General features: G+C 53.3%; 1 protein-coding gene across 1 annotated transcript; it reads right to left on the bottom strand.

Moving 5' to 3' along the window:
- Nucleotides 1-9,532: 9,532 nt before the first annotated feature.
- On the bottom strand, nt 9,533-15,735 carry AWAT1 (acyl-CoA wax alcohol acyltransferase 1). Its single transcript, XM_043974935.1, has 7 exons — nt 15,651-15,735; nt 14,709-14,816; nt 14,176-14,246; nt 12,184-12,388; nt 11,733-11,907; nt 10,923-11,122; nt 9,533-9,687 (listed from the first exon to the last, which is right to left on the bottom strand). The coding sequence occupies exons 1-7, from the start codon at nt 15,733-15,735 to the stop codon at nt 9,533-9,535; spliced, it is 999 nt and encodes a 332-aa protein (XP_043830870.1).
- Nucleotides 15,736-17,275: the final 1,540 nt, after the last annotated feature.

Raw genomic sequence — 17,275 nt, 5'->3', positions numbered from 1 at the left:
AAGATGAAAAGGACCCTAGAGATCAGTTGGTCTAACCCCCTCATTTTGCAGATGAAGGAACTAAGGCCTAGAGGAGGGAAAATGACTTGTCCCAGAGGTTGGCTGTATAGCTTGCCCAGCTTACTGTGTTCTCTCTCTCCCTCCCTCTGGTGGGCCCCTAGGTTCTTGCCTTTGCCCTGTCTTCCTACCACAACCCCCAAGTGGTCATGGTAAATAAACTGGGGTCTTCTGCTTCCAGATCCAAGGCCCATGCCACTGTGCTCTGGGTTAGGCCATCTCTGGGCTCTCAGCGCCTTGTTTAATGGCTGCCACACAGTAGGCTTGGGATCAAAGGACTAGACCTGGACTTACTTCATTCACTGCTGAAGGGAAAGTAAGATGCTTTATTCCTTGCTCTCCCTCCCTCTTCCTCTCCTACCTCCATCCTCTGTCTCTGTCTTACTCCCTCACTCTCTCTTCCCCTCTCCTCTGCCCTCTATCCTTGTCCTCTTGCTGTGTCTCTGATTCTCTCTGTCTTTGTCTCTTCCTCCGTCTCTTCCTTTCTCCGTCTCTCTATTCCTCTGTGTCTGTCTTTGTCTCTGTCTCTCCCTTCCCCCCCCTTCCTCCCTCTGTCTCCCTCTCTGTGTTTCTCCTGGCCTGAGTAGCCCTGCTTTCCCCACCAACAAACAATGTGTAGACAGCCATCGGCAGCCCAGGGAGGGAGCTTCTGCGGGGTGAGGAGGACAATAGATCTCTAGCTCTGGCTTACCTGCTTCACCCAGTGTTCTGGGGTCTGAAGCCTCTTCTTCTAGCTCCCAGGCATGGCTACACAAGGCTTTCTCTGCCTCCTCTCAGATGCCTCGTGAGTTTGTACCTCCCATTGGACCCAGGCTAGTGCTATTGCCTAAAGAGGCCGCACACACATTAGGGACCGGCCAGTGCCGGTCTGCTGGCCTTAGCCTCCATTGCCATCAGCTGCCGGCAAGGCTCTGCCATTTCCTATTCAGGGTGAGGCTTCAATCCCACAAGGCCTTGTGCAGCCCTGGTTAGGATTCAAAGGAATGTCAGGCCTGGCTGAGGGCAGGGGAAGGAAGGGAGAGGGAACAAAACCAGAGAGAGACAGGAGGGGTTGAGCACGGAGAAAACAAAGGGATGTCATAGTGGGCCCCCACTTTCCTAGGTCAGGGCTACCTCTTGTCCCTAGCTTCCCCTGCCACCCCTTAGTGGGAACTGTCCAGGAATTCACTGAGACTGCTCCTGTTCTGCCCTGAAAAGGCTCCTGGAATTCAAAGTAGAGAACAGCTACCAGAATAGAGCATCAGGCCTTGGGAGTGGATTAGCTGCCAGAGAAGAAGAGAACTGAGAAATAGCTTAGCTCTAAAGAACAGCCACGCCCAAGGGAATAGGAAGGGGAGTCAGAGCAGAATACAGTGAGGATGGCTGGCAAGTTGTGGCAGACTTGCAGTATTACCGCTGCTAGAAGCAGTCACTGTGGTACTTGGTTTGCTTTAGCTGCCTTTCTTGATTAGAAGGGAGGGCTTAGGGGCAGCTAGGTGGCGCAGTGGATAAAGCACCAGCCCTGGATTCTGGAGGACCTGAGTTCAAATCTGACCTCAGACACTTGACACTTACTAGCTTTGTGACCCTGGACAAGTCACTTAACCCTTATTGCTGAGAGAGAGAGAGAGAGGGCTTACCTGGGGGAAGGACATGTCTGGAGATGACTGTGATGGACAACAAGAAGGCATCAACAAAATGTAGTGGGTTTTTTTTTACAAAGATGGTTGGTGGCCAACAGCACAGAATGCTGCAGAAATGTCGAGCAGGTTGAGGTCCTCAGACCTACTTCAACGCTCCCAGAAGCTGGTACTTCATCAGTGGGGATGCTCTCTCTGAGCCTCCATAACTTTGTCATTTGTCTCTGAGAGTGCCTAGGGCTAAACAAGTCATTTCCTACACTGGGGGAGGGGGGAGGGGGCCTCTCTTGGCATCACTGAGCCTGGTGTCTCCTCAAGCAGCAACAGTGAGGCCTCTTCGGCTTGGTTGGCTGGACATTCTAGAGCCCACGTTCTGCTAGCCAAGCCTTAGAGAACCTGGGATTGTCACTCTGCTTGGACCAGCAAGACTTTCTCAAGGGCAAACTTGTTCATGGATTGCTTGTCTCCATCTGTGTAAATGGGAGGGACTGACCAAGCTGGTCCCAATGGCTTTTGTGGTCATGTTTCTTTGCTCCCAAAGATAAGTGAGCAACTTTTTAAGTGGGTGACTTGGACAAGCTGAATTTTAAGAAAGAACCTCATGTACAATATGGTGGCTGAGTAACCAGAAGGGTTTCTCCTGCCTTGCCTCCCCTCCCCTTCCCTCAACAATATCTCAGACAGGTAGTCATCCTGCCTTTCTCTTTGGGGACCTCCAACGATGGGAAGCCCAGTACGTGTTTAAGGCAGCCCCCTGCACTTGTGTGTAGCCATCTGCACTCCATCTTGCCCCATGACTGGTGAGGGAAAAAGAAGGAGGGGTAACAACCAAAGGCTGCCTGTTGCCTCATACCAACCCTAGACCTTGATCCATCTCCCACAGATGCCCTACCCTGCACCAGGTCCAGCAACTTTGTAACCCTGAGGTCCCCTCCCTTTCTTAGATGGCTGTCCACCCCCACCCTCACCCCCACATATACACTCCAGGCTTCTTAATGCCCCAGACATTTTGGGTCTGCCTTGTCTCTTTGGGTGTCATACTTTCTGTGACTTCAAGCCCAACCAGTACCTCCGCATGCCGCTCTCCTATCTTGTCAATCCTTGTGGACCCTACTGACTCTTTGGTGTTGAGGTCTCACCTTCTAATATACTGATTTCTCTTTGCTCATTCTGTGCAAATATTCTATAGGTCTGTCCTCCCTGAGGTAATTGAGCATGCTGGAGGCCTTCCCCTAGTTTACATCTTTTTCACTTTGGAGGGACCCCAGGACAATCTCTCAGTTCTTTCTGCCTCTCCCCTGTGGCCTCTTTTTCTAGCAGATATCTCTTGGATGACAGAGTCAGTCAATCATGTAATAAACATTTGTTAAGAGAAATGGTGTCAGTGGAATCATTCCTACCTTGGAAATGGGTCAACCCTACCCATCAGGCCTTGACTTAAGAAAGTGATGAAGAGGGGGCAGCTAGGTGGCGCAGTGGATAGAGCACCGGCTCTGGAGTCAGGAATACCTGAGTTCAGATCTGGCCTCAGACACTTAACACTTACTAGCTGTGTGACCCTGGGCAAGTCACTTAACCCCAATTGCCCCACCAAAAAAAAGTGATGAAGAAAATGTTCATAATAAAAATTAGACTTAAAAGTGTGTTGTGCATTCTTTGTGTTGGTGAGCCAATTGTCAAATGTTTACCAACACATCCCTGTTTAAGTGTCTGCTGTGTACTTACCATGTAAGTACTGCATTGTGCCAAGCCTTTGGGGATACCAAGAAAGGCAACAGCTAGTCCCTGATGTCAAGGAGCTTCCAGTCTAATCGGGGTGTGTGGGTGGAGATAATGTAGGAACAACTCTGTAGAAACAAGCTACATATGGGATAAATAGGGGATCATCACCAGAGTGGGGGAATGAGCTGAGACTGGGTGCAAAACAGCAGGCTGAGATGAAGAGGGAGAGATCCCAGGCTTGGGGGACAGCCAGAGGAAATGGCCAAAGTTGGAGAGAGAGTCTGGGGAATGGCTGGGAGCGGAGGGGGGATTGAAGAGGATGTGGAGGGGGAAGGGGGAAGGGTGGGGTGGAGAGAGAGAGAGAGAGAGAGAGAGAGAGAGAGAGAGAGAGAGAGAGCGAGCGTGAGAGTGAGAGTGAGAGCGAGGGAGGGAGGGAGAGAGAGAGCATGAGAGAGAGTGAGAGCGAGAAAGTGACAGAGACACAGAGAGAGAGACAGAGAGAGGGAGAGAGAGAGAGAAAGTGACAGAGACAGAGACAGAGAGAAAAAGAGGAAGAGAGAGAGTGTGAGAGAGAGAGAGAGAGAGCGAGAAAGTGACAGAGACACAGAGAGAGACACCCAGAGAGAGAGACAGAGAGAAACAGAGACAGAGACAGGGACATAGAGAGAGACATAGAGAGAGACAGAGAGAGAGAGAGAGAGACAGAGGGAGAGACCCAGAGAGAGAGAGAGAGAGAGAGAGAGAGAGAGAGAGAGAGAGAGAGAGAGAGAGAGAGAGAGAGAGAGAGAGGTCAGACCTTTGACAGCTGAGTGGAAGATGGCCCAGCGCAGGGAGAGCCTTGAAGTGGAGAGCTGAAACGCACAGGTTATTTGGCCAGTCCAGGCTCAGGGGGGATGAGGGCCCGCACCTGGGGAGTGGCCATGTCAGAAGAGAGAAGGAGGTATATGTGAAAGATTTTCTGCAGATAACCCAATAGACCCTGACAACTGATGGGATATGGGGTCTGAGGAGAGAGAAGGTGCAGAGACATCAGGGAGAAGAGTGGGTGGCAGGGAAGGGGCGGGGCCAATGGGAAGAAACCTTGGCCCGTGTTTTGTTCCCAAGGGTGCCTAAAGGGGATGACCCGAAGATCAGCCCAGGCCTCAGTTGCCCTCCAGCAGAGACCTAGAGCATGAGGACTCCAAAGGGGATTCCAAGAACTCCCTGACTGGGAGCTGAGTGTTTGCTGGAAGTGGGGGTGTCTTCAGGCTGCCCGGCTGGCACCAAGCATGAACTCAGTCTGTTCTGGCTGTGTGGAAGGTCAGGTAGTCACTGGCCTAGATGTCCAGACAAGGCACGGCACTTTGTGCCACCACCACCCACTGCCTTCCCACAGGATCTTCCAGGGTGGGGCCCTGCTGGACAGCTTCTTCCTCCAGGCTCTGATGGGCAGACTCCCAGGTCCTGCTTCCATTGAGAGCCCAAGCCATTTCTGTCTGTACTCTCATCTCCATCTGCCTCCACTCTCCCCCTCTGCAACCCATACCCACCTGGGCCCTCCCATGGCAGATTCAATTGTGGGCAAACTGTCTTTCATCCCAAGGATATTTCACTGCCATCTTGTGGAACACATGGAAACTTGTCCCCACCTAGATGCTGCACCCTCTCCAGGACTGGCAAACCTACATTTCATTACCCTCATCCGTCAGATGGGGATAGTAAAGCTGCCACTGAGACATCACTGAGGGGTGGGAGGGAAGGCACGCTAGCTGGGGGAGGTGTAGGAGCAATAGTACCCCCCCCCTGCCCCAGGAGCATCATCACCACCATTCTCTTCATTTTGGAGCTTCAGGAGGATGGTCCAGCTTTATTTCCCATCGCTACCATCATGTCCCTTTCTCCAGCTTACAGGGGCACAGGGTGCATGTGGCCTCCCAGCTTCTCCCCTCCACCCTTTCATGGGTACTATCTGACTGGCTCCTTATTGGCTGCATGGGGGTGGGGTTCTTTGCATCTTTGCATTTCCTTTCCTTTTTTCTTTCTTTTTTTTTTTGTTTGGATCAATGAGGGTTAAGTGACTTGCCCAGGGTCACACAGCTAGTAAGGGTCAAGTGTCTGAGCCTGGATTTGAACTCAGGTCCTCCTGAATCCAGGGCTGGTGTTTTATCCATTGTGCCACCTAGCTGCCCCCTTTCCTTTCATTTCTTGTTGGAAATGTGCCTTCTGGATCACTTTTAGAACTTGAAGGAGATTTCAACTGGTATATTCCCTTCATTTTACAAATGTGGAAACTGAGGCCTGAAGCAGGGAAATGACTAGTTTAATATCTCTTAGGCTGTCTCTATGTCTGGTAGTCTCTCCACTATACCAGGCTTGCTCTTTACTATGGATTAGCCATAACTCAACCCACTGGCTAGTTCTGTCCTTGCAGGGGCTTGCAGTTGGTGGCATCCTCCCCACATATGCACTTCTCTTGACGGGACGGCCCCAGGTTTCTGGCTTGGGGCCCCACATGAGTACAGAGATAATCATCGGTGCCCTCCAAGCCATCCTCATGAAACTGTATGAACATCTGCTTCAGGGATGGGCAAGGGAAGAGAGGAGAGGCCCTGTAATTACTGTTCTCTGTCCCCTAGTTGGCTCAAATTCACACCAAGGGCTCCTGACTCAACTCAGGGGTTGAAAGATCCATGTTCAAATCCCACCTTTGCTATTAACTACCTGTGTGACCTTGGACAATTCCCTTCCCCTCTCTGGGCCTCAGTTTTCTTCTCTGTAAAAGTAATGGGTTGGACTGTGGATCTCTTTACGTGGGATTCCATGGCCAGTATCCCCCTAAGTGAGCTCCCCTAAGGAAGGCTATTTCAACTGCTGGTAGTCTTCCCAGGGCCCCTCTCTCGCCCCACCCCTATCCCAACCACCTTGTTCTGATTTTTATCTTCCCTTCTCTCTCTTGTTGTTCAATCGTGTCCCACTCTTTGTGACCCCACTGGGGGTTTTCTTGGCAGAGATCCTGGAGTGCTTGGCCATTTCCTTCTCCAGCTCATTTGACAGAGGAGGAAACTGGGGCAAAAAGGATGAAGTGACTTGCCCAGGGTCACACAGCTAGTCAGTGTCTGAGGTCATATTTGAACTCAGAAAGATGAGTCTTCCTGAGTGCAGGCCTGGCACTCTCTCCACTGCACCACCCAGCTGTCCTCTTTCTTTATAACTTTCCCTCAGTGGTCTCATCCACTCCTAGGATTTCATCTTTCCTTTTAATGACCCCCCCCCCAATCTCTGCTCACTTGCTCTACATCTCTAGCAGGAGACCCTGCCAGCCTTCGGAACTCTGCAGATCTTCAACCAAATTTTAAAATTCATTTTCCCCATTCCCCGCCCCCCAAAGCACCAATGCTCCCAGTCACCGGGGCTCACACACCTTCCAGTCATTTCTGACACTTCCTTCTTGTTCATCTCCCATCCAACCTACTGACCTTGACTGCACAATCCCTTTTGTCCCTTCCCCTCCTTACTGTCAATACCTTGCACCATCGCCACCCACCCATTTGGCCCACTGCATCAGCTTTGCTGCCTTAGGTGTTCTTTGGTGCCCACACTACTACTGACTACATCCTGATGCGCAGCTCAGGTCAGGCCACTTGCATTCCTGAATCCCATTGCTTCCTGAATCATATTTCTACTCCTTAGCCTGGCAGCTGAGGTTCCACCCTTTCTTCCTTCCTACTTCCTTCCCCGTCCTTGTCTCTCACTCTCTCCCTCCCTCCCTTGCTTCTTTCCTTCCTTTCTTACAATTTTCACTTCATTTCATTTTTATTCTGAACTTGACAAACACCCAATACAATGGGCCTTTCCATATTTGAAAGTGTCAACGTCTGTCAGGTAGAGCTTGAGTTTCTTTGTAAGCATCGAATCCATTCAATCCGGGCTGTCTTTGGGCTGCCTTCTATTCTCCTCTCTTATTTGGGGGAGGGGCTCTATCCCTGACTCCGCCTCCCCCCACTCCCTTCACTCAGAACCCTCTGCAGTGAGGTCCAAGGCTGAGTGCCAAAGGTGTGGCTTGTGTTGACCCTTGGAGCTGCTTCAGCATGGGGCCCCTGCACTCTGCACTGACTGCACTTCTTAAGACTTTTGAACTTGTTTTGACTTTGCATTGTTTTCCTGGTGCTGCTCTCTTCACTCTGTATTAGTTCACACAAGACAAGTCTCCCCAGATTTTCTCTGAGACTGTCCCTTTTATCGTTTCTTATGGCACCTTAAGGATTTTTCTCCTTCCCTCCAGCTGCTAGTGTTCTCCCTCCCAAAGGATCCTGGATCTGTTTCATGTATATTTATAGGCTCAGAGACTTTAGACTTGGAAGGGACCTTAGAAGTCACTGGGGCCCTTCCCCTCATTTTACAAAGAGGTGAAGTTACTGCCTGGGTCCCCCAGCTAGTCAATGTTGGAGGCAGGATTCGAACTCAAGCCTTCCTGATTCCCAAGCCTAGTGCTCTCTCTTGTTACCATGCCACTTAGCTAGAGATTTTGTGTGTAACTGTTGCCTCACCACTAAAATAGAAGCTCCCTTGTGGGCAGGGACTGCTTCACTTTTGCCTCTGTACCCACAGTGCTTGGCACAGAGTAGGTGCTTAAAAAGACAAGCTGACTGGTTATTCTAGCACCAGAAATCTGTAGGCAAAGTTGTGACTAGAGTTAGCCATGGGGGACCGGTATGTGTGTGTGTGGGGGGGTGTGCTGCCTTTTTTTTTCTGACTTCCATTCCCCTCAGCCTCTAGACATTTAGTCTGTGAGCAGCAAGCCTGGTGTGCCTGCGGAGACCCCTGAGCACTCGCTCACTCGGAGGCAGCACACTTAACAGAGCTGGCCCCCAAGGCAAGGATGCTTCATCTGACTTTTGGCACCCGTTCTTTTTTTTTTTTAGTGAGGCAATTGGGGTTAAGTGACTTGCCCAGGGTCACACAGCTAGGAAGTGTTAAGTGTCTGAGGCTGGATTTGAACTCAGGTCCTCCTGACTCCAGGGCCGGTGCTCTATCCACTGCACCACCTAGCTGCCCCTGAACCCATTCTTGATCGCAGGCTTTCCCCACCTAGTGCACCTCTGGGCCCCGACTAGAGTTTCGCTCGTGCTTCCTGGTTTCTTGCACTAAGCAATCTGTCCCCTTAGTCTGTGGCCTTCTTCCCATTGTCTCCAGGGTTATGACTTCCCACATGAATTGATGTTGTCCAAGGATTTATTGGTTAGCTAGGTGCAAAGGGTTATAGGAGAGACAGACTTATTTCTCCCAAGAAAGGAATGGGGGTGAGTGGGTAATAAATAAGAGGGTGCCTGGGTGTAGCTATAATCCAGGACGGGCTAGAGGATCAGTGGCTGCCACCGCCAAGAGCTTCGAGCAGCGGACCAGACTTTCTTCCACTCTGAGGCTGCCTCCAGACAGCAGATCCAATCATGAATAGCCAGTAGTCGTGGGCAGTGGGGCAGCCAGGTGATGCAGTGGATAGAGCATTGGTCCTGAAGTTGGGAGAACCTGAGTTCAAATCTCACTTCAGACACTAGCTGTATGACCCTGGGTGAGTCACTTAACCCTAATTGTCTTAAACATCTGGGGCATCTCCAGTTGTCCTGATGTCTATCTTGCCACTGGACCCCGATGGCTCTGGAGGAGAGAGTGAGGCTGGTGACCTTGCACAGCCCTCCCTGACTTCAGTGCAAGTCATGCCATCACCCCCATGGCACGGTCCTCTTTGGGAATGAAGGACAAACAACAAAACAACATTCTTGGGCAGTAGAAGTCCGACCCCTTTACCATGGTTGCAAAGCTGATTGTCCTGGAGGGAGAGAGGGAAAAAGAGTCTGTGGGAACTGTGGAAGCTCCCAGGATACACGGCCATGGCTTCAGGGAGCAGAGGGAGAGGAAGGAACCAGATATAGGAGCTGGCAGAGGTCTCGGTGAGAAGGGGTGGGGCTAAGCGCAGCCTGGGGAAGGCTGTCCATGGAGCACAGTTCTTGTGTGGCCCATGGTCAGAAGAGACAGCCCTGAGCCCTCTTGCCCTCTTTGACTCTTGGCTTAGCATGCAGGATTGGGGGATTGCTCCCCTCCAAAGCAGGAGGTTTTCTATCTTGGGGGCAGAGAGGGGAGCCCCCAAGCCCCAGCCATCAAAGGAACACCAGCTCCTGGCTCTTTGAGATCCCATATTGGGTCTTGTACTCATCAAACAACTTCTGCAGGGCTTCCATATACAGGCTGTGGTACTTGTCCACTGTCTCTTGGCTCGGATTCTCCATCTTGGGGACAACCACAGGCTCTCCGACTGATAGAGCAGATGGTGGAAATAAGGACAAAAGGCATCAGAAATCCCTTGACCTTGACCTTGTCACCAACCTCCCTGCCCCCCCCCCCCTCCACGGTCCCAGTCTAGGCAGCTCCCTCTCTGTCCCACCCTCTTGCCCTGGCTGTGGGCCCTGTGGGCCCCTCGTTCTCCAAGAGAGGGCGATAGCCAGCAGCTGCCCCCAGGCATATATTTCCCTTGACCCGAACAGGAGTATTCCCAGAGAATCCCCTTTCTGAGCTATCAGTGGCCCCTAACTCTCTTCTTCTCATTGCTCCGTGACCATCCTCCGAAGCGTTCCCTCTCCCCCTCCCTCCCCTCATTATTCACTCAGTCTTTCGGTTCTGCACGATCTCTCACTGTCTACCCTCCCCCCCCATTCCCTGGCCACCTCTCTCTGGACTATTGCAAGAGCCTCTTAAGTGGTATCCCCCTTGTCCAGTGCATCCTCCACATAGCTGCCAACGTGGTCTTAGAACATAGGTCCAGTTCTGCCACTCGCCTACTTGATAACCCTGACAGCTTCCTATTCGCTTCAGGCTGGCAACGAAGGCCTTGCTCCATGTGGCTCCCACCTTCCTTTCCAGCCTTGTTGGCTATTCCTCCCCTTCATTCACTCTACATTCCAGTCTCAGTGGCTTGCTGCTGAGCTGGGCCACATGCTTCATCTCATCCTTCTTGCCTCTGAACATCCCAATAGGTTGCCACCCTCTGCCTAAGTTCTCCCTGTTCCGCACGGCTCCATCTGTTGGAGGAAGCTCCTCCAATGAAAGTTAGTCGCCCTCCCCCTTCTCTGATGCCCTTCAAAACACATTCTACCTGATAGCATCCTTAACTGGGGCCGAGCCTTATCCTCCTGTTAGCTCTGGGAGGGCAAGGCCCCTACCTAGCTTTCTCTTTGGTTTCCCCATAGAAAGGGCTTGAGAAATGCTCCTTGTACTGACCCGGGCCATCTCTCTTCCTTTCATTTTAGGCAGGTCCACACTCCCCTCTCTGGGCCTGTTTTCTCCTCTCTGAAATTAGAGGATTGGACCAAATGGCTGCTCAGGTCCCTTTCATCTCTGACCTTTGACCCCTTCTGTTCCCTGAGCTTTGACCTTTCCTTTGATGTCCCCCTTCTGTCTCCATCTCTTCCTATTTCCTGCCCTCATCCTCCTCTTCTTTAGACTGCCTTGACACATCTAGCTCCTGAGGTACCCTCTCTGAAGGGGGCTCACCAATGGTGACGATGGGCTTAGGCAACGGTAGGAGTCCCCAGAAGTCCTGGAAGAAGCCACGTCCATAGAAGACACAGAAGTAGAAACCCATGATGCTATGAAACCAGCACTGGAATCGGTGCATGCGGCTGCCCTCAGGGAACAGCATCTGGTGGTAGACCTCAGTCTCCCCAAAGGTGAAGGTGGGGACCAAGTGAGCCCTATGATGAGAACTGTATCGCTATGGCCAAAGGTGGGAGTGACAGGAAGCAACCTCCCTGACACTGTTCCTGCCCCCCCCCCCCCATGATGTGCCTTGGGAGTAAAGGCATTTACCTTCGGCCCCTCCACCCTCTCCCACCCAGCTGCTCTGCTTACTGCGCATACACTAGGAAGCCCGCCCCCTTCGATGTCCAGCACATAGCTCAGCAAACAGTTGGTGCAGGCCCTTAATAAATGTTTCTTTTTTTTTTGTGAGGCAATTGGGGTTAAGTGACTTGCCCGGGGTCACACAGCTAGTAAGTGTTAAGTGTCTGAGGCCGAATTTGAACTCAGGTCCTCCTGACTCCAGGGCTGGTGCTCTATCCACTGTGCCACTTAGCTGCCCCAATAAATGTTTCTTAAAGGAATGAGTATCTGTGTTTGTGTCTTAGTCCTCTCCTAGACTATGACTTTCTGGAAGGCGGGGGTTGTGTCCTCTAAATTTCCCATCTCTTTCTGTTCCTAGAAGGACACTGCACACAGAAGGCACATAACATCAATTTGTTGAATGGAACCAACTGCTGAAAACAATCGGGCTCTCTGACGTGGAGCTGGCCTGGAGTCACCTACCCATGCTGGAGGGCTGTGCGCACAAACCCCTTGCGCTTCTTGATGATGAGGGAGGTCCTGTTGGGCACACTCTGCAGAGCCTCCCCAACACCGCCAATGACGATGCCCACCAGGTTCCCGGGGCCTCTCTGGGACAGCAGGTAGTCGAGGGATGGCTGACTCACTGGGCACACACCTGCAGAGGAAGCAAGCAGCTGAGAGGAAGCCCATCAGCCCTCCCTCACTGTCTGGCTGCCTCCTGCTCACTCCTCTTCGTGCCTACTTTAGCACCTCTGCTGCCGATGCCAAGGTTGTAACTAGCAGTGAGGGGGCTTTGAGTGAGTTACCAGGAAGAACTTTGGGACTGTCAGCTTCTTCTCTCTGCCCATTCTGAGGCTGCCCGGGAGGGGTCAAATGCTCAAGTCGGGGCTCCCCAGGTGGAGCGCCCCAGCGGCAACAGAGCGAGACCCACCTTTGGCCATGAGATACTCCCTAATAATGGGGATCTTGAAGAACCAGGAGAGCGTGGCCAGATGGACCGTGATGCCCGGGAAGGTGGCTGAGAAGCCCGTGGCTTCAGTGCAAAAGTTGCAGAAGGCTCCGAAGGTCAGGATACCATGGGGATGAACGCCCATGATGTAGTTGTGCTCTGGGCTCAGGTCCTTGGTCTTCAGGAGCTGGAGCCGGAGATGGGGGGAGGGAGAGTTGGACTAAAACCCCAAAGAGAGGAGCCACCCCCCTCCCCAGCTTCTTCAGTGTGAAAGAATGAATGCCTACAGGAGGAAGCATTGACCAAGGCCTGACTGGCTGCCAGGGACTGGGCTAGGTGCAGGGCCGACAAATAGGAAAAGCTCAGGGGAGCTGTGGCTAGGGAGGGTGAGAGCCACAGGGCGGGCGTGCAGTTATGGGGAAATTGACCAACACCCATGCCCTTTCCCAGAGGGGATAATCACAGAGCTGGAGATGGGGCTGCACAGACGGTGGCAGTCCCGATGATGTAGTGATGGGCTGGGGTCCCCCACCACGGGAAAAGGCTTAGCACCGATGGCTTCAATTTAACTTAATTGGAGGCATATGGGACTCTATTTTCTGGCCCACTAGGTGGATGGCAGCTAGCTGCCTCAGTGCACAGAGCACTGGGCCGGGAATCAGGAAGACACGGATTCACATCCAGCCTTGGACACTTCCTAGCTGTGTGACCCTGGGCAAGTCACTTCACCTCTGCCTTAGTTTCCTCAACTGTAAATGGGGATCACAATAGCACCCCCCTCTGAGGATTGTCGTGAGGATTGAAGGATAATTTGGAAAGCTCTTAGTGCAGTTCCAGGCACACAGTAAACACTTAATAAATACTTGGCCTTCCTCCCTCCTTTCCTTCCTTCCCTCTTCCTTCTTCCTTCCCTCCCTTCCTCCCTCCCTCCCTCCCTTCCTTTCTTCCTCCCTCCCTCCCTCCCTTCCTTTCTTCCTCCCTCCCTCCCTCCCTTCCTTCCTCCCTTCCTTCCTCCTGTCCTTCCTCCCTCTCTTCCTTCCCTCCCTTCCTCCCTCCCTCCCTTCCTTTCTTCCTCCCTCCCTCCCTTCCTCCCTCCCTCCCTTCCTTTCTTCCTCCCTTCCTTTCTTCCTCCCTCCCTTCCTTCCTCCCTTCCTTCCTCCTGTCCTTCCTCCCTCTCTTCCTCCCTCCCTCCCTTCCTTCCTTCCAACTAGGGCCAGTATCCCATAATGCCTGGAGCCCAGGGAGCGTTGCTCCTTAGGAGGAAGGCCTACAATTTCATCTACCAGGAGCCTATATGTCTAGGTGCAGGGGCACCCTGGATATTCTCCAGGCAAAGCCTCCTCCCTGCCTGGCATGTGGGTGACCCTGGACTCTAGAAGACCCTGCCCTTGGAAGAGATTTCCAGCACACACCTGGTGTCGGACTGTGTCTACCCTCTGTGGCCCAGGTAGGTAGGTGGGGAGCAGTGGGCAGAGAACTGACTTTGGAGTTCTGCTGCTGGGGTGACCCTGGCAAAGTCACTTAGCCTCTTTGGGCCTGTTTTTCCTTTCTGTAACTTGAGAGGTCTCTAGGATTCCTTGAAGCTTTGCCCGCACGAGCATCTGAGCCAAGTGCAGGGGGATGCTGCTGTCCCTAGAAGGCTGGTCTTTGGGAAGCAGTTTGATTGGGGCTGCAGTGGCTCAGGGCTCCTGGGCTGGGAGGGAGGATGCTTGGCATGGCCACCAGTGGCATCTCGGGTTCTGGAAGTATTGAAGTGAGAGGGCTAAGCTGATTCTGGCTCAATGCCAAGGGTCAGCTTGCTCTGAGCATGCTTAGCAGCCTGGCCTGGCCTGCTCTGCTCTGAGGCTTGCCTGGGTCTGGGCTCCTGGGGGTAGGCCCAGGGACCTGTGCAGAGATACTCTTCCTCTTGGGCCCTGAGGGACCAGTGGGGCCGCAATCTGAGAACAGAGAGGGGCCCGGGGTGGGGTGGCTCACCGTAATGGGGAAGTAGTCTCGGATCTTGGTCCAGACGTGCCAGTTCTGTACCCAGGTGAAGCGCCTGCCACCTATGAGCACAGAGGAAGGCCACAGAGTGGGAAGGGGGAGTGACAATGACCTTTCCTGGAAGCAGCAAGGGCCCCTCAGCTTGGAGAAGGGTCCAGAAATCCAAGCTGGGAGCTCTGGGGCTCCCAGGGATTGTGGTGAGACTGAAGGCTGCCAGGTGGTGCCAAGGTGGATGAAGTGCTGAGCCTGGGATCAGGAAGACCTGGGTTCCAACTTGACTTCAGATTCCCATTATCTGGGCAAGTGACTTCATCTTTATGACCCTTGGTTTCCAAATCTATAAAATGGGGTTGGTAATAGAACCTACCTCATGAGGTCTTTGTGAGGCTTAAAGGAGGGAATGAATGAAAAGCTCTTTTCAAACCTTTACTTGCTGCCTAAATGTGAGGGATACTTCTGCTGCTGCTGCGGCAGCTGCTGGAGGGTAGGAAGGAGCTTGCAGCTGGCTAGGCCAGGGCCCTCACCTTGCTCAGGCGTCTTCCAGTCCAGGACGAGCCAGGCAGTATAGAGTATGGGCAGAGGCCAGAAAGGTGTGAACACCAGGTAGAAAAAGATGGGTTGCAAGATCCAAACTGTCAAGGGGACCAGAAAGTTTGGTTGGGGGGAGCTGGCAGCACCACATATCCTCAGGCTCCTTGGCCCAGCCAGTGGCCCGGCTGGCCCGGCCCATCCACACCCTGGCCATCTTCTCCCTGCCCACTTAGCCAGCCTGGACGTCTGCCTTCCATCCCTTGAGCCACCCCTGCCACCTGCCCCTCACCCCATTTATCTATGCCTCTGTCCATTCACCCCATCCTCCTGCCCTCTGCTTGGCTTTCAGCCCATCCACCTACCTTTGTCCCCATGTTCCCTTCCTTTTCCCTACCCTTTTGCATCCATCTGGGGCATTTGTCTCCTTGCCCACCTGTTTTGTCTACCCATTCCCTGCCTATCCATCTCCCCATCTACTTGCCCCCTTCTGGCCCAATTGTTGTACCTCCCTGCCCCCTGTCGACATGCCTAGCCTTCTCCTGTGCCCCCCCCCACCTGTCCCCCATCCCTCCTCCCTGGCCATCCACCCAGGCTAGTCATCAGAAGTCCCAGCCAACTGTCCAGAGGGATTCTCTACAGCCACAACCCTGCCCCTGCCGCTCAGCCTTCTTTGTGACCATGGGGAGAACACACCCACTCCTTGTGCCTCCTTTCCGCACTCTCAGCCAGAGTGGGAGTCTGCTGGCATTACCCGCCTGGCTCTGCCTACTGTGCTATCTCCTATCATCTGGCCAAGAGGCAGGGGAGTCCTATCATCCCTACTCCCAGGGCTGGAGGCAGCAATCTGACCCCAGGGCCTAGCTGTGCGCCCTGGCCCATTCCGGGAGCTCAGAGCTCGCTGTCTGCTCGCCGTCTGGCCCCCAGCCCTTACTCACATATGGCCAAGTAGCTCAGGTGCCACTGGCAAATCGCAATGGCCTTGATGATGAAGTTGAGATCGCACTGCCAGTGGGAAAGCATGGTACCCAGAAGCCTGAGGAAGATGCTTGGCACAGAGTAGGAGGACCCTAAGAGCAGCGCCTCAGGATGCCTCTGAACTCTGTGGTCTAGCAAGCGATGGGCAGCCTGTCACCTGTGCTGATAGCTTTTGTCACCCTGCTCCCCGCCTACCACCCACAGACAGGGAGGAGAGGACCATTCTTGCTTGGCCTGAGGCTCAGGGCTAGGGCAGGCCCAGCCCTCTGGCCCTTCCCCCACCCCACTTCTCCCTCTAGCCCTTGCTGTAAAGTTGGCTGCAGGTCAAAGCCTGGGTGAGTCAGAAGCTGGGGTGGCCTTTCCTTTCCCCTCATTGGCCCCTTCCTCAAAGGCCTTGCCATGGAGGCTCCAGGGAAATCGAGTCTGTCCCCCACAGTGCTCTACAGACACGAGCTCCTTTGGGCCTCCCAACAGCCTTGTCATTCTCTTCACTCTACAGATGAGGTGGGATTTGAAGTTAGTTCTTCCAGATGCCAAGTCCAGTGCTCTCTACTATGGCCATGCAAGGGAGGTCGGGGGAGGACTCCCCCTGGTTGGGGGCTGCTGCCTACCCTGTCCAAGGCAGCTTCCGGGGGAATTAGGGGGAATCAGGGTATGGGCAGGGGCAGGTACCGAGCCTTTGCTTCCCTCCCCAGGTCCCTTCTGCCCCTTCTTGTCGTGTGCCAATTCTGGCATGGCCAATGGGACCCTTTAGAGCTAATGGGAACATGGCGGGCAGGGGGGCTGGAAGCAGGAAGGCTGGGCAATCATGAGTCCTTCCCCAGTGTCCCTACTGAACTTGCACCACCAGAACAAGCCAATCCCAGCTCTTATCCTGTCAGTAGATAGATTATCCATCTTAGATTTGGATGGGACCGGAGAGGTCATCACCTTACAGAGGACGAGACAGGCTCAGAGAGGGAGCTCACAGAACCCTGGGGACTAGGGCCCTGCACCAGTCCTGGGAGGGAGGCTGAAAAGCAGCCTGCCTATCCTCTCCTGGGATTTCCTAGGCCCAAACCCTCCTCCCCAGCCTCCCACAGGCCACATCTCTCCATTCCTTGGAAGCTGTTGCCTCCAGGCTTAAGTGGCAGCCAGGTGGCCCAGGAAGGAGAACTGGAGACACTTAATAACAGTAGGGCCCTGGGCAAGTCACTTCACCTTTATCTGCCTCAGTTTCTTCACTTACAAAATGGGGCTGGGGGGCAGCTAGGTGGCACAGTGGATAAAGCACCAGCCCTGGAGTCAGGAGTTCCTGAGTTCAAATCCAGCCTCAGACACTTGACACTTACTAGCTGTGTGACTCTGGGCAGGTCACTTAACCCCCATTGCCCCGCAAAAAAACCCAAAATGGGGCTAATAATAGTACCCACTACCCAGGAGGAACAAATGAGATAGCAAAAGGAAAGAGGTCAAGGCTCCCAAGCCGCAATTCAGTGCCTGGTGAAGACCAAATGCAGCCAAGTGGCTTTGGTCAGTTCACTGGACCTTCCCTGGGCCTCAGTTTCTTCTGCTGTAAAATAAGAGTGGGAGTGGATTGAGCCCA

This window comes from Dromiciops gliroides, chromosome X, assembly GCF_019393635.1.
Source record: "Dromiciops gliroides isolate mDroGli1 chromosome X, mDroGli1.pri, whole genome shotgun sequence".
NCBI lineage: Eukaryota > Metazoa > Chordata > Mammalia > Microbiotheria > Microbiotheriidae > Dromiciops > Dromiciops gliroides.
Note: the sequence above shows the minus strand (reverse complement) of the source record. Positions and strands in the feature narration are given on the sequence as shown.